At 44.2% G+C, this 16,960-nt stretch overlaps 1 protein-coding gene across 1 annotated transcript in view; it reads right to left on the reverse strand.

Moving 5' to 3' along the window:
* Positions 1–16,960, reverse strand: part of Abca13 (ATP-binding cassette, sub-family A (ABC1), member 13) — a 363,756-nt gene that overhangs the window by 143,829 nt on the left and 202,967 nt on the right. The window contains exons 40-41 of the mRNA XM_013520510.1: positions 11,684–11,954; positions 4,045–4,134 (exon numbers count right to left, since the gene is read on the reverse strand). Coding sequence (XP_013375964.1) covers positions 4,045–4,134; positions 11,684–11,954 — 361 coding nt within the window. The remainder of the gene's footprint in view (positions 1–4,044; positions 4,135–11,683; positions 11,955–16,960) is intronic.

Raw genomic sequence — 16,960 nt, forward strand, 5'->3', positions numbered from 1 at the left:
GCTGCTCCGAAATAGATACTTCGTGATCAACGTCCCTTGGTGCCTAAGGTTTGGAAATGCTAGGACACATAGGTCTCTCCAATGTTATGGTTTATATCTAGGGTCCCCCCCAAAGCCTCATGTGCTCACAGGTGGGGCTTGGGGCCGTGGCTGAAGCAGGAAGACTTGTAACCGACTTGTTATTAGACGGTGAGGTCTCAACGGAAGAGGTGGGTTGCTAGGGCGTGGCCTGGAAGAGTCTATCTCTTCCCCTATCTTCCTTTCTCTCCCTCTGTCTTCTCCGCAACCATGTGATCAGCAGCTCACCTCTGCCATGCCCATGTGCCACGCCACCCTGCCTTGGAGCCAGGGGACCATGGACTGAACCTTCTACCAAATGAACCAAAGTAAACCTCTGCTTCCTTACACTGTAGGTGTCAGGTATTGTGTCTCAGCCACAGGAAAGTGACTAATACATATACGATCTAACATGCACGGAAAATCTTGAAGACAGAGGCAGAGGTGTGAGAATATCTCTCAAGAATGGCACTCTGCAAGAAAAACTCAGTGAAAGGGACCAAAAGCACTCCGCAGAGGTCATTCCGTCATGGATGAGCACCGTTCTGGGAACACCAAGAGCTCCAGGAAGTTGCTGGGTCACGCAGCAAATGAGGGTAGCGTGAGGCTGGATGGAGGCAGCCTGGTTCTGCTCCACTGTGCCAGATGTGCACACTCTGTGCTCTGGACCTCTGCTCTCCACCTTCCCCTACAGGCTCCTCGGCAAGGCCCTATGAGCATCTCTGTGGGCTCCTAAGATCTCATCTTCTAGCACCCACCAGGCCAAGGGGCCGCAGACCATCCCAAGCACAGGAAATCTTAGGCAGCTGAGAATCTTCATCGTATTGCTGCAGTCTAATCATGGAAATGTGGGGTTTTTTTAATTACAAAAATAAACTTTACACATCTCCCCTGGTGGCCTATTAGATTTGACAGAAATATGTAAAAGATCTGTGAAAGGCAACTTCTCGTTCTGCATTAAAACAGTGAGAAGCATGGAGATGGGGGGACCATCTTATCTCTGAAATAGTAGAGGGAATTTGTCACTCAAATGAGCCTTGTAAGATGAAATGACTTATGGAAATCTGCCCCTGTGCTTCTAATAGTTGGCATCATTAGCACATTTTAAGATTTAGATTGGGCACCATCTATTATTATGAGGAAAATTAATTTCAGCAGATTTACACCACAGTCAGTTTTCCTAGAGTTCTTTCTGCTCATCTGCATGAAAGAGAGGTGGAAACTACAGGCCAGCTCAGCACCCTTGGGTCTGCTGCTCTGGGATGAGTATCTCTATAGACCAGGAATCCATGAGCGGAATCAAATCTATTACTTAAAGTTGCTCAGTCTAATTAATAGGCAGCTGCCTGCTAAGGTCTGGGAGGAAGATAAAATGTAGATGTCATTGAATTCAAGAACACTTTGTACTTAACAGAAGAGAATTTACTGATGAGAATGCTTTTGCTTTGATTTGGGACCATAGTGTAACAAGCCCTGTTTGTGTAATAGGGACATCATTATTACCAGTATTCACAGCTTCTGCACATGCAGCAAGCCAAACACCCCAGGCTTGTACTATGCTGACCATTTCGGTCTAGATCTAGGGTGTCCCTCCAAAGTTTCATGGATTCAGATGTGGGGCTCTGGAAAGGTGATTGGATCATCAGTGGATTCATCTATGGATGAGTTCATAGCTGAATGCACTGTCAGGAGCTGGAGCCTGGTTGGAGGTGGTCACGGGGGCAGGGCGAGGTGACCTGGAAGGATGGGTTCTTGTTCCTCACTCCTCCCACCCCTCTCTGCTTCCACTTCCTGGCCACCATAATGTGAGCAGCTCTCCTCCTCCAGAGCCTTCCACTCCTGCCTTGGAGCCAGCTGACCATGAACTGAATCCTCTGAAACTGTGACCTAAAATAAACCTCTTCTTCCTGAAGTTTCAAGAACCAGGTATTTTATCCCAGTGATAAGGAAGTGACCAATACACGGACCAAGAAAATGAGTACAAAGAGGTACAAAACAAGGAGTTAAGGACTTACTATGTGGGTTCTACAACAGGAAGCAAGAGAACAGCACAAGTCCAAGAGCACAGGAGGAGGAGCAGGAAGCCCACCTGAGGGTGGGGAGCATGCTGGGCACAGGGAGAGGGCTCTGGGCGGAGATAGAGGCAGGGACTTCCAGGGCCACTGCCGTGTGTTTCAAGTAGCTGCAACAAACAGATCCAAGTAGAATTTTGGCTATGTTCTCTGGTTCTTGATGCATGACTCCACCTCTGGTTCTTACTTGTGAGACACTAGATAAAAGACATAATTTTCATCTGCTAACCAGTCTTTCTTTGATGCAACAATGGGCCAAAAATGGGCCCCTGGAGGGGCTGATGTGATTTACATCCTCCCCAATTCATTAGAAGGGGAGGGAAATAAAATCATCACCACTGACACCTTGGCTAAATGAATTACTTTGTTTTTCAGAAGAAGACTAAAGGGAAGCAACATAATTAATTATCTATTAATTCTTCCATACTGAGAACATTAATAGTTATTCAGTCTCAAACAAATTACCAACATGACAAATGGGAAAAATATGTCACCACAAATTAGGAAACATATTGCCAATATTGCATCCTTGTCTGGCTTTCTGTATTTATTACTTTAAAAATACACTTCTACCATTCAATTTATGGTTTTTTATCACTTGCCTCATTGACTATATCCAGAATTATAAATTTCTTCAGACTGGGCCATATACATTTTATTAATCTTGATGCCTAATGCAGCATTTTATTTATTGTAGATCCTCAATAAATAAAAGTTGAGAAAATAGGAAGAAAAAACTATGCTAAAAGGAATGCTCTAGCAGGACTTCATAGAAAGGTCATCTGTACATTATCCTTTTCGGATCCTAGGAAGATCACCTTCACAATTATTCACCACACACTGATGCACTGACCTTTCTTATTTTTAAAGCTTTAAAATTTTTTAACTGACACATAACAACCATGCTTATTTATAATATGCAGTGTAATACTGTAGTGCATGTACACACTGTATAATGACCAGATCAGTAAAAGAATCACATCCACCGTCTGACGTATGTGTCATTTTTGAGTGCTAGAAAATCAAAAAGGCTTTACAGTAAGTATTTTGAAGTGTTCAATTAACTGTCAGTGATGGCATCAGAAGTCATTTCCCCTGTGCATGTGCACCCTGTCTGTACCCATAAACCATCTCTCCATCCTGCTCACCCTGCAAGGCTTGGGTCACTGCCCTACTATTGGCTTCTGTGATGTGGAATCCACTTTGGTGACCATCGATGGATAGGCTGATAAAATGTGACAGATGCATAGAGATACATACACAAAATAAATCAGGCACTGCATGTCAAATACTGCACGTCCTTACTTCTATGTGTACTGATCTCTTGCATCTCTTTTTTTGAGAGAATTGTAACAACATTCCCACATGTGCAAGTTTTCTCTAAAGTTATGGATGTCAGCTCCATCCCCAGCTGCTGCTTCGCTCCTGTTACCCCTGGGGCTGCTTGTTTGTTTTTGCTTCTGCTGCACTGGGGAATGGAACGAAGTGCATCCTCACAGAGCTGTATCCCCACGTTTGTTGTTTTTTTTTTTTTTTCCATTTTGAGACAGGGTTTTCCTAAGTCACTGCATGGAGCTGGGCTCAAACCTTTTCTTTTCCTGCCTCAGCCTCCCAGAGTGCTAGGATTATGGCCATGCACCAGCTAGCTCTGGATTTTAGGAAGCAAACTGAATGCTACTTTTTTAAATTTTTGCGATAATACAAAGCATGTGTCGTGAAGGGTGGAAAGGGGCAATGACAGCTTCTTTTGGATCATTTTCTGTGATGATACCATCAGGCCTATTCGGTAATGACACACTCAGCAGGCAGATGCTCATTTCATGAACTGTAAACTTGCAACAAGAACTAACCCACGTCAGAGGGAACTGCCCGCCCATTCCAGTGTCACCATCCTGCAGGGGCACCTGATACTTACGGATCTGGGTCCGGATCAGCACAGGGAGGGCCCTGACCTCTGAACTTCCGCAAGAGCACAGGGGTGAGGTTCATGTCATCGGTCCCGCTACTGTTTGTGAAAAAGAAGTAAAGTGGAAACTTTAACACCCCCGGCAGAGGGCCAGGACCAGAGTCTGACCCCCCAACATGCCCATCAGGCCGATCCAATCACAAGATTCCTAGCTGCTCGGATAAAGCAAATTTTCCACGGTTTTTATGGTAAAGCCACACGAGCAAGAATAAAATTGAGAAACTTGTTCAGAGCACAGTTTTGTCACCACAGGCATGCATTTTCGTATACTCACAGCGTATTGTCTTTCTCACCTTTTACTTAATTTTATAACAACCATTTTTTCACTTACTTGCATGGATTTAAAAACAAATTTTAAGGACTGCATAATATTATATTATGTTAGTATATTAAAATCAGTAAAACTATTCTGTAAATGTTGGAGCTCTGGTTTGGTCTGAATATTAGTCTTATTAAATAGCCCTGCAATAAAGAATCATCTTATATCTTTTGGTTTCTGTATTTCAACTGCATTTACCTAGTAAGAAGCCTTCAATATGCAGTCCTGTGCATTTCAAGTACTCTTTGAGTTATGGTATTTATTCTGCTGGCATAAGCCTCAGAAGTCTATTAATAGTTCAAGCAGCATTACTAAATCCCAAGTCACTGAAGTTTTTTATTGAAGAGACCATCAGGAATAAGATATTCATATACCTTTGGGGGTGATTTAGGACCAAACACTATGTTCAATTTCACACATTAACTGTAAGAAACAGCGTGGGTTGAGAAAAATTAGAAGGAAAGATGTTTAAAACCTCAAAATTGAACTGAGTGGGAGAGGAACTCATTTTAATCAACGAAATTCCAGAATTGCAATACTTAGAATATAAATGTATTACTTTCTATAGCTTATGCTGTGCCATTTACAAAGTATTTTTGAGTGCACATTGTGAGGAACAGTTATCCCAGATATAAAGAAGAATGATATATAAACAACATTATAGAGGATTTGTGTATAAGTAGTGGCCTCAAATCTTTTTGGAAAGAACTAGTATGCAAATTAACCAACATATATAAGTGCTTCTTATAAAGAACTTATATTATTCACCTCTTTTCAGGAATGTACGTGACCTCAAAGTAACCTTTAATAGCTGATTTTTCTATTTGATTTGCTTTTTTGTGGGGAGCGAAAGATTGACTGCTTGTTATCTTTCCAGATTGCTGTCAATAATCAAGGGTAGGGAGGTCTGAGCTGTGCGGGACCCCACACCCCATATACCGTGGCACAAATGTTGGCCCAGGGGAGGAAAAACGTCCGTATTTTTGCAGAGAGATGAATACAAATGGTAGATGACCATTCTCCTCTGCTCTCTGAGCTGTGTAACACACCAACCTGACACGTTCTCCGCTAAAAATTTGTCATACAGTTCCTTGTATTAGGGAGACAATAAGGTATGCTTACACATGTGAGTATGATTTATTTATTTTATGAGTATTTACCTATAAAAGCCTCAAGTTTGTCCTTCTTTATGGCTTAGTAATACTCCATTATATAAAAATAACACATCTTTTTTATCCATTCCTCAGCTGATGGGCATTTGGGTTGTTTCCAAGATTTAGCTGTGACAAATTGTGCTGCTATAAACATGGGTACACATATATTGTTGTAGTATGATGCTTTCAGTTCTGCTGGGAAGATACCCAAAAGGGGATACCTGGATCAAATGGGACCTCTAGTCCTCGTTTTTTTAGGAATCCCCACACTGATCTCCACAATGGTTTAAAAAATTGTCATAAAACCAGTTATCCCACTTCTGGGTATGCATCGAAGGGAAATAAGCCAATCAAAGCAATCAGTATCTGGGCTTCTGTGCTGATTCTGGCTCCATTCACAAGAACCAGGACCTGGGATCCACCTGGTGTCCATAAATGGATGGATAAAGGAATATTAAGCCACAAAGAAAAATGAGATGTTGTCATTTGCAGTGAAATGGGTGGAACAGGAGGACACTTTGTTATGGAAACAATCCGAGCACTGAGAGAAAAGCACTGCATGTCCTCTCTTGTAGGTAGAAGCCGCAAAAGTCAACCAACCCACAGAACAGCGATTATGAGAGGTGGGGAAGGCTGTGCAGGGAAGGTGGACAGAAGGAGACCCAATTTGAGGGATGCACACCGCAGACATACGTTGAAATGTCACACCGAACCCCACAAAGATGTAAAGCCCATATGTGCGAAGCAAAAGCAAAGTCTGCCACGATGGTGCAGGCCTGGGATCCCAGCACTCTGAGAGGCTGAGGCGAGTTCAAGCCCAGCCTCAACAATTCAGGGGTCAGGGAGACTGTTGCAAATATAAAATTATATATACACATATATTACATGTGTGTGTTTGTGTGTGTAGACAGATAGTTCTGAAGGAGTATTGGAGCCCTCCACTGTCTTCAGAAATAGACATTTTTAGACCACACTAGCCTCCAGAAAGCAGTACCCAATCCCGTCCATCCCAGGCACCCAACCCGGCCCATCCCAGAGGAAGCACTTGCTGAGTGGGTGGCCCTGCCTTCTCGGCGTGGGTCCCTGAAAGTCACTATTCCCGCCTCCAGAATGCAGGACTGGAAAACAAATCCTGCCTGTCTGTGAGCCTTGGCTCCAATGCTACTCCCACCAGGATCCTGTTCCGCTTCCTCCCCTTCCCTCTCCCCTTCCCCTCCCTCTCCTCCCCTCATCTCCCTGTCTCCCTCCTGTCCTCCTCCCCAGTGGAGTTCATATACATCTCTACTTCATGTAGCTCTAGCTTTCTCCTTCATCTCATTCCTGGAACCAAACAATCTTAGGGAGAAAAGATACTACTTTTAGGACAGTAGGTGCACTTTAGCAGGTTTTCAAACATAATCTGTCAAAGAAATTGTGATTTATTACTAATGCATTAGAATGATTGACATAACCCTTCATGCTTGTCCCGTTAGTGTAGGCCCCCAAATCTGGCCTTCCCTGAGCTTTTACTATTCAAACACAAACAAAATTTCATCACAAAGAAATAGAAACTCATCGTACCCCATGAAGAGTTTATTTCTGCTGAGGAGAACAGTGCTTTCAGAGATTTAACTGTGTATAAACCTGGACTACAAACATCTGTACAGCATCTAAGCCAGAATGAAACAGTTAAGTATAGGAATACCTCCTTCCCCACCACTGAATACAAAGACTTTTAAGTCCAAGAGCAGTTTATAACTAACTTAATATGATTCCCTACAGCTGCGGCTGGAGGTGAACAGTGGTGAAAGGGACTGAGTTGACAACCATGCTGATCCCATGTAAGGAAGCCAGAGATCTGTGCACAAACAAATTCGGAGCACCCCTGCAAGGAAGTCGCTCACTTTCTACTCACATGTGACCTGTATAAGAGGAAAATATCACTTTGTGGCCTCTCTAGAGAAATAGCCCTGGATCACTCATCTATGATCCATTAATCCAAAAAATATTGTTTCTTAAAAAAAAAATTGATCCATGAAGTAGTTTACGTGCAATAGTTACTAAGAACAAACTAAAAAATTGTGCTTTATTTTTTCATTGTCTTTTCCCCCACTTAGGTCCAGAGGTCATTGTTTTAAAAAGCAATAAAAATTGGCTCTAAAGTATCTCATTTGCCATAGATTTCAAAAATTTACTCCTAAACTATCCTTCTTTGTTTGCCTTTAAGCTCTTGGCTTGAAGGTAAAATGCAGTGTTTGGAGCATCTGGTGTTTGTCCTTACCAGACTCTAAGAACTGAAAGTTACACATAATTGTGCTACTAAGTGTATAAATAGGGTCACTCTCTCTTTCCTAAGGATTATTTCTCAAAATTTGATGCACAATAGAGTGACCAAGGGAACTTGGTGTATTGCTAAGCATTATGGTTTGTGTCTGGATGTCCCCCTGTGAACCTCATGTGGACAGGGGGAGCAGGTTTTCAAAGGCAGCTGAATCTAGAGTTTGTGATTAGTTCACTGTCTAGTGCTAGGATTTGGCATGAGTGCTGCACCTGAACTTGGGCAGGTGGCCTGCATACAATATAAGGGAAGTAAGGAGGCTGGCTCCTCCCATTTGCCCCTGTTGCTCCCTTTTGGCGCTTGCTGCTTTTGCTGTCTTCTAGTGCCATGAATTTTTGTCCCTCTGCCATGTTCCACTCTGCCTTGGAGTCAGCAGATTATGCACTGAAACCTACACAAACTGTGAGCTAAATAAACCTTTCCTCCCTTAATTCTTGGTATTGCCTATTTGTCTCAACAATGAAAGAAATGTAACCAAGACACTAAGAATCATCCTATAGGGCTGCCCTGCTTAACAGGAACCCCCAGTGATTCTGACACAGATGGGATCAAACCAACCTTGCCAAACATTGCAGCTTCTATAAAAACAGCAGCTTCTGCTCTCCCTTCTCTCGTCCCTTCCACTTGAAGCTCCAGTCTCTCTGTGTCTTTTGATTCAGCCAGCTCTGATGTTGGTAAACATCTGCTTCCACAGAACTGTTATGCCAGTGGTGGTAAATCTACAGCACCCAACCTGCAGTGGGCTGTTTGTATTACTGAAAGCCCTAAAAGGTCTACCATCATCATCTGAGACATTTGGGGGAATGTCACAGGCAGAGGTTGTTCAGACCCATCATCACTGTGACCACAGGCTGAATCCTGGAATACAGCATCAAGGGACAAAGACCTGCAAGGACTCATCTTGTGAAGAGTGGCCTTCAGAGACCTGCAAATCTCCAGTGGTGTTGACCTCAGCCTCCTCAGATCCATCAGAAGGGCTGATGCCTTCTTGTTCCTGAAGCAGGGAGAGTCTGAAAAGTAGAAAGGTCCCTCAGCTACATGGGAAAAAGTCCCTCAGCCACCTGCACCTCAACAGAGGTAGTGTGTGCTTTGACTCCAGCTCTGAGAGCTCCCTCCTGTCCACAGTGACATCCTGTTCTGATCTGACAAAGCAGCACCGACAACCACTATCCAGGCATTCTAGGAAAACTGAGTGTAGAAGCTTACTAAAACTATGGTCACTAGACGAATACACAATTTAACAATCAAATCTACTTAGAGTTCAGAAGCAATCACTGAGATTCATATACCTGCACAAGGCTTCCTAAACCCAGGAAGGATGCTTTCCTGAAGATAATAGTAAAAATGTAGATTAAGAGAGTCGCCACCATTTAGATAGAAAAGGTGCCATGGGAGAAATATCACAAAGACAAGACAAAAGGGAAGATTAAGAAATCTTTAAGACAAAATAAAGAGCTTGAAAGATGGATCTAGGAGATCACAACATGAGCTGTAAAAAAGGTGTTCTAAAAAGAGGTAAAGGGAGATGGATGTGAAGAAATTATTAAATCAATAACAGAAGAAAATTGGCTTGAACTTGATAAAGAATGAAGTCTACAAGTTTGCTACAAAAGAAAAATTTTTAAAAAGGAAATAATTCCCCTCTCCAAGGATAAAGAAGAAATCTTACCCATCATAGTTGCCTACAAGAGGAGGAGAAATGCTCCAAATCAGACTTCATGCCTGGAAGATGCAAGAATAACCCCCAAGGTTTCACTCCCCGGAGTTTAAAACTTCTTCACGTCTCTCTTCACTCAGTTTGCAGAAGAAAGACTCTTCTACTTAGAATGCTGCATAGCATCTGCCAAGAAGCCCTGAGACTTACTGACCAGCCCTGTTACTCATGCTTGAACTCTAGAAGAACTGTTCTATTCCTTCCTCTGAAAGAATCTTTCTCTCCTATTTGCCTGGGAAATACACACTGAACTTTGAAGATTCCACAGATGCCATGGTTTTATAAAATCCCTCTCTGGCACCCTCAAAGGGTTCTGCCTGCAACATAGGCACAAGCCCTTCACCAAGTAGTGACCACAACATTTATGAGACTCCCCTCTGTCTCGCAACTTGCCTGTGAATTTTCTCAAGATAAGATTTGTGTCTCTGCATATTGCCATGCTTTGGAAATGGGTTCAGCACTTATCCCTGAACTCCATGTGTTAGACCTTCAGCCCCAGTCCGGCAGCGCTGAGGTGGTGAAACCATCAAGACATGTGTCTTACTAGAATGCAATCAGATCCCTAGGGCTTCAGTTTCAGAAGGGATTAATGCTGGTCTTGTGGGATTGGATTAGTTCTCAAGAGAGAGGCTTGTGAGAAAGGAACTACAGCTGTATCTGGAGTGAAGCCAGCCAAACTGAGGCCACAGTTAGCAATGACTGGGATTCTCCTTTTAGAGTCTCAATCCACTATAAATTCCCAGCTCTGAGAAGGTCTTGTATACACTCACTGGTGGCTAAACTTGGGCCATTTTGGACATATTGCCAGCAAATCCTGGTCTTCCCTGGCCTGCAGAGAAGTGTGTGCAGTATGTGTTGTCATCCTAAAAGTAACTGTGGGGAGAGGTGTGAAATATACAATTTATATACTTTGCTGAAATCCTCAAATTCTGGAATATATCTGGCCCTCTACTTCCTGCTAAGGGCCTGGAAGGCAGTGTATGCCAGACCTCATGTCCCTGTTCACCAAGAATTCTGTCGGGGGGAGGAGCCAGCCACACTGGGGTCAGGGGCCAGGTTGCCCCACTGGTCCTACGCACTTGCTGTGAGGCAGCCTAAGAGGAGCAAAGGCTGCCCAAAACATGTTCCTGTGGATTCTGACCTCAGAAGTAAGAAAAGTACTCATAGCAGTCTTTTCTCCTGTGTTAGGGATGGAAGCCAGCACTTTGCATGGGTGATGCAAACACTGCCTTCACCCTAGCACCCCAGCCCACACGTTAGAAATCCGTTATCTAAAATTCTTAAGAACACCAAGGCTATTGCTGTTTGTCTTTGTCCAGGCTGGTCTCGCAAAAGACCATACACTAGGAGACTTCTGAACAACAGAAATTCGTATCTCACAGTCCTAGAGGTTGGAAGTCAGGAACCAGGGCCGGGCCCCTTGGGAGCTTCTCCTGGGGCGCCTGGCCGGGTCCCATGGGAGCTCCTCCTGGGGCACAGGCACCTGCCTCCCTTGCGCAGAACACACAGTGTCATTAGTAAAATTGATACACAGCCGTGGCTGGGCCAGGGCCTGCACTGGGCTCAACAGATCAAACCAATGCAACATGTAACCACAGTGACTGAGGTTCTGCTGGTCACAGGCAGCTCCGTAGCTGATTCCCCAAGCCACAAAGAGCTGGCTGCTTCACCAGCCACACTACAGGCAATGAAGCTGTCTTCTACCCCTTGAGTCTGTTCTAGACAGGGTTGCTGCCTGTAGTTCTGAGAACCTGCCTGCCTCTGGGAGCTGCCCCATTCATGAGTCATTTCTGCTTTGCTTTGTTCTGTTTAGAAAACTATACTAAACTTAATTGCTCTAGGGAACATTCTTTCCAACAATGTCCCTGCAGGGAAGAAAGCACTGCAGTTGGTTTCCTGGTCTCTTCGGAAGGGACAAATCACATTCATAAAGGACCCACCCTTCTGCCTAGTCAGCTCCTACGCCCCCTCCTAGTATGATCTGATTTCCACATGAGGGTTTAGGAAAAACACATTCAGTCCAAAACCCTACTCATAACCCACCTGGTAAATTTTGGGGAAAAAGAGGAGAGCAAGTCTCTTACCTGAAAAAGTATGTCTCCGCACTCTCATAGTGGCCCGGTGCCATTTGCAGGGGAGGGTAGTCGGTGGCCAGAGGCTGCACCATGAACAAGCCCATGGCCAAGGCCACAAAGAGGACGGGCAGCAGCAGGTCACAGGCTGTGTTCTTCCAGGCTCTGCACGTGCAGAGCAGTCGCTTCCTCAGGAGTGCGGACATCTGCGCAAGGAGTAGTTGGTGGCCGTGGGCCGACACAGGTAGGGTTCGTTGAGGTGAAGTCTGCACAGCAGAGCCAGCTGCAGTGGTAGAGAGGTCACCAAAGTGAGCTGGCTGTGGCTGCGGGTGGACATGGCTCCCAATACCTGTGTGGCTCTTTTAATGATGTCCTTTCTATAGGTGACCCTTTCAGAAGATCATGCATGCTCACTTCTGCAGCAAAAGGACCACATGTGGCCCTACTACACCTCTGCTCTGGAAGGCAAAAATCTGAGGTGATGTTTAACGGTGGCATAAGACATCAGACCAAAATGGAGCTCTGATCTAACTCCTGGGAGCTAGGGACAAAGGCCCAGGATAAAGGCACATGTTCAGCTTTAGGGACTGGAATAAAGCCTGACGCCTAGATGTGGATTCCAATGCCTCAAAGACAAACAGCTGCAAGAGGTTCTCTGAGCCCTACATGCACTGACAGAAGTAGCAGGGTGTGGGTGCGGGTGCAGGAAGACTGCTCTCCCGGTTAGATCCCCCTTCTCCTGCCATCTTTTCCTTTTAGCTTTCACCCTGATTTCTTCCCTGAGAAATCCTCTGCTTGTGAACAGGTCGGGTCTCAGGGGAAAACCATGCCACCCAGCTGCCCTTGCTTCAGCCTTTGGCAGCCCCTCCTGCTCCTTCTGCCTGCTCAGCCAAGGCAGAGGGGAGACATCAGCCCCTACGTCAGCCACCCCTGTGCCCTGGGGACCTCGGCAGCCCCATGTCCCCTCCTTTCTCCTCCGTATCGATGCAGAAGCTCTGAAAACAGTCCTGGCATCATGAAAGTCAGCCGGTAAAATTCGAAAGAAAATCATACTTTGTGCTCTGTGATCATCTGAGGATTCTGCAAAAGGTCTCTCAATACACATGCTTTGGTTTAGGGGAGCGTTCCCACAGGGCCACTGAGCGGGAGAAGTCAATAAGAAGCGAGGCAGACCCAGGGCTGTCCCCGAGAGCATGCCTCACACAGGGACCAGATTGACCAGTGAGTGATCTCAGCAGCTGTCCCCAAGCGGCTCCCTACACAAAATCCAACACCACGTGTTTTACATGGAAAGTGGTCTTAGGAAAGAACAGATATCCTAAACGGATTGTCGTGCTCATCAATACCCAAGCAAAATGCAGGTACTGGAACAGCAGCAGCAGAGCTCTTCCCAAGGCGACTGTACCATTTGGAAAGATGAGTGGTTTTAAATAGTATCGTGATCGGGCTCGGGAGCCACGGTTGGAAGGGAATGCAGAGGTGGGCTTCGCTGCTGCCTTCAGAGAGACTGACCGCAGGCCCAGCACACAGCAGGCACCGGGCTATCTGGGTCTGTCCTTTAAAAATGTGTAGCAGAGGAACTGAGCTGAAAACAAAGAAATCACCCCACACGGAGACAAGAGTGGGGGCAGAGGGGTGCAGATGCCCGAGCGGAGGACAAAGCTCCTCCGGGATGCGGAGAAGTAGGCAGAGCTGCAGAGGCATCAGAGGAACCCTTACGATCCAGCAGGAGTGAGTGAGCAGATGGGAATACAAAAGATGCAAAGCTTCAACTCAAACAGGAGATGCAGCCAGGCACCGTGCGCTCTGTGAGCCCCGCGGAGGTGGGCAAAGGTAGCACTGATGGCAGCAGTGCAGGAGGCAAAATGGACGGTGAAAGGCTGTGACTTCCCAGGGCCTGGCCCGAAGACTCCCAAGCCAAGTCACCTGAGCACGTGCCAGTATAATGCCGAGTCGCCCTTCACAGCACATAAACAGAGTTCCAAGGGGTGGTTTGTAAGCCATGCTATACATCAGATTCACCTGGAAGCGGTGTTGAAATGCTGATTTCCAAGCTCAACTACAGAAAAATATCTGAATCATGAAGGACTCAGAGAGAAAAAAGTGAGTCTAGCTTTCCAGGGGATTCTGATATCCCGATGGCTTCTGAAACCATCTGATTTAATGCACGAACACTGCCCACAGAGGTTGTAGTGCTCAAAAGTTGTAATATTAAGCTCAAGGCGACACTTTTGTGTACGTATATGTGCTCTTCTTTATAATTTTATGGGATTATAATTCTGGCTAAATTTGTGGTCTGATATATGCTAATCTAATATGAGAATTATGGAAGTTATCTCACTTGAGCAAAAATAATCGAGATGTTTTGGGGTTACCCATTTCCTAGATTTCAAAATGTAATCATTGACTTAATTTCTTGATGTGTTCACTGGCTTTTACCTTAGCAATTTTTTTTTTCCTCCCTGTAGAGCAGAATGGTTTGCTTTGTTTAGGTTCAAGAGAAACTCAAAGGTCTCTGGTAGGTCCTAGGATTCCCCTTCACACTTTCATAGTTAGCTCCTACTAGAAGTACAATCCACAGATTAGGGTTTGCATGTATAGCAAATTTGACATGTCCATCCAGCAGCCCACAAGCTGTGTACCTTTTCCTATAAGGTACAGCAGACAAAGGCTGTGAATATCTGTGCAGGTAACAGGAAGCGGGTATCTGTGCATCAAGTCTGCCCTGGTGATGGCTGGCGGTGGAGGCAGAGACGGCATGGCGGCTGGTGCTACCAACTTGCTCCCTGAGGCCAACAGCAAGAGAGAAATGGTGGGTGGAATTCAATCCACCCTGACCCGATGTGAACCCAATCTCAATCACCTGCATCCTGTGTGACTTCTGGAAAACCACGTCACCTCTCTAAATGCCATCTCCCTTGTTGTAAACTACAGACTTACAGCAGTTTCCTCCCAGAGAATGAAGAGTATAACTAGAGCATGTATTAAACTATCAGAACAGGTACACACTGACCTCTACTCACAGTAAATGTTTGCCTGACAGTTTCAATAAGTCTGCGGGGAAAGGTGTGCCTCCTATTAAGAAGAATAAATTTTCTCCACCTTCCCATATATGTTAATTGGACATAAATGAGAACCATCAAAGGCTGGGATAGTTTATGGTTATGAATTCACCACCAATCAAATATTCATGGCTAAATTTATAAAAGTATTCACATGAATAATTTAACAGACAAAATTAAAATGCTGGACCAAATTGTTATGAATTGTCTTATTTGAATTATGCGTGCAATTAAACGCAAAGACTCTAGCTATATCCACACCTACTTGTTCCCATTTACCCCACAGCCGCTGAATTACCTAACAAGAATGTCTAAAGACTTTTCTTTTTTCTTTTCTTATTTCATCAGTGGTTGCAGTTGTCCGAACATGAACACCTGGGGAGGAACAGTTTAAGAGATCGAGGACTCGGCAGGCTCCTCAGAATATGATGCCCATGTTACCAACATCACCAAAGTGTTCTTGAAGTTTTAAAATGAAGCATTACCAGTGAGAGGTTTTCACTTTAAAAACAAGATGGACACTCCAAAAGAAAAATAGACATACAGAATGTATCAAACCCTAAGAATAATCAATATATGAAATTGTCAGTGGAGGCAATAATTTGGCTTTTCAACTCATCAGTACAGTAAGGACTCAGAATAATGTTAACGCCTAATCTTACGGAGCATTCAAGGTAAAGGATCTTATACACAGCTTTATAAGATCTGTTTATAAGGTCAATTTTAGAACAGACCTCTACAGTAAAATGGAAAAACACATATGGACCTTTTCTGATCCACTTCCTTCCAATCCAAAAGTTTTATTACTTAAAAACCAGAAATACTTCTAATATATAAAGCAAGGTGACTTGTTATCTCTTATAGAAAATAGTTAATGGAAAATAGTTAATGAAAAAACTTAAATATCTAAGACATGGGGATTAACTGAACACATTCCAATGCAAGGTGGCTTTTATCAAATAACTTCTGCATTTTATATGCTATTTGATAAGGAAAGAGATTTAATGCAAACAGTACCCTGTTGTATGAGTATCATCCATCTGACTTGACGATTTAGTTATGTGTGCAGTGAGATTACAACAGCTTTAATTTTCTTCTCACAATTTTCTGAGTCTTTTTCAAGCATGAATATTTTTATTGATCTTGTAGTCAATAATGCTTCTGTAAAGACTATATATTTAAAGAAAGCACAGTTTTACGAGATAGAAACAGTGGGATACTCTGGGTTACAGAATTTTAAAACTGAAACAGCTTTAAAACAATGTAGTTGAAACCTTTCATTTACATATAACCACATTCAGTTTAGAAGAAGTTATGAAATAGGTCAAATTCAAGGGGATAGAATGTAGCTGCTGGTGTTGAAGTACAGCTGGTTCTCGCACTATTTGAATGAAGTTCTCCGAGGACCCGGTCACAGAGGAGGTAAGCTAAGTCCAACCAGGAGGGTAAAAGTACGCACAGCTGGGTCACGAGAAGCTTCCCCCAAGGAGGGCTGCCAACACCAGGATTCAAAATTTAAAATGTGTTTGCTGATTGGGGTGGGGGGGGTAAGGAGAGTGTGCAAGATGCTCCAGGAACCGAGGGATCCCGCAGAAAGGCACAGATCTTGAAGCACACACATGCTCAGCTCTGCAGGGGAGGGGTGAAGTCTACTTTCTGCTGCACTGACGTCCTGACCTCGGGCTTCTAAGGCATTCGCAGGCAGGAAGGAGCACCAATCACTGTCCCTGTTCTGGCACCCCAGGGCAATGGAATCAGGTGAGCTGTATGGAGCCTTAACAGTGCTACTCCTTCCCTTGGGGAATAAGTTTTAATGAGCTAAGTAGACACCACGGAAACGGGTATGAACCTTACCAGTGTCCCACAAAGGAAGCCACACAACCTAGCACCTGGACTCAGTATGCCTGACTTCCAGCCCTGGTAGTTTCCCCTCACTTGCCCCATTTATAAAACCAAAAGCTTACACGGGTTCATCAATCTTTGTCTCAGGAAGAACTACTGATGTGTGACATTTATACAAATCATGACTAACTTATCTTATTCACACCATTTGTATTTCCCCAAGAAGAAAACTAACAACTCAGATGGCCTCCCATCAGGGAAGAGAAGAGGGGAGAGGAAATCAGAAAGAATGGAAAGAAAAGCAAAAGCAAAAAAGTCAAATGGATCTGAACAACTAATTTGAAGACAACAATATGCAACATAACAACCATTAGTGAATTCTTAC

This window comes from Chinchilla lanigera, unplaced genomic scaffold, assembly GCF_000276665.1.
Source record: "Chinchilla lanigera isolate Chin_1 unplaced genomic scaffold, ChiLan1.0 scaffold00055, whole genome shotgun sequence".
In the NCBI taxonomy this organism is placed as follows: Eukaryota; Metazoa; Chordata; class Mammalia; order Rodentia; family Chinchillidae; genus Chinchilla; species Chinchilla lanigera.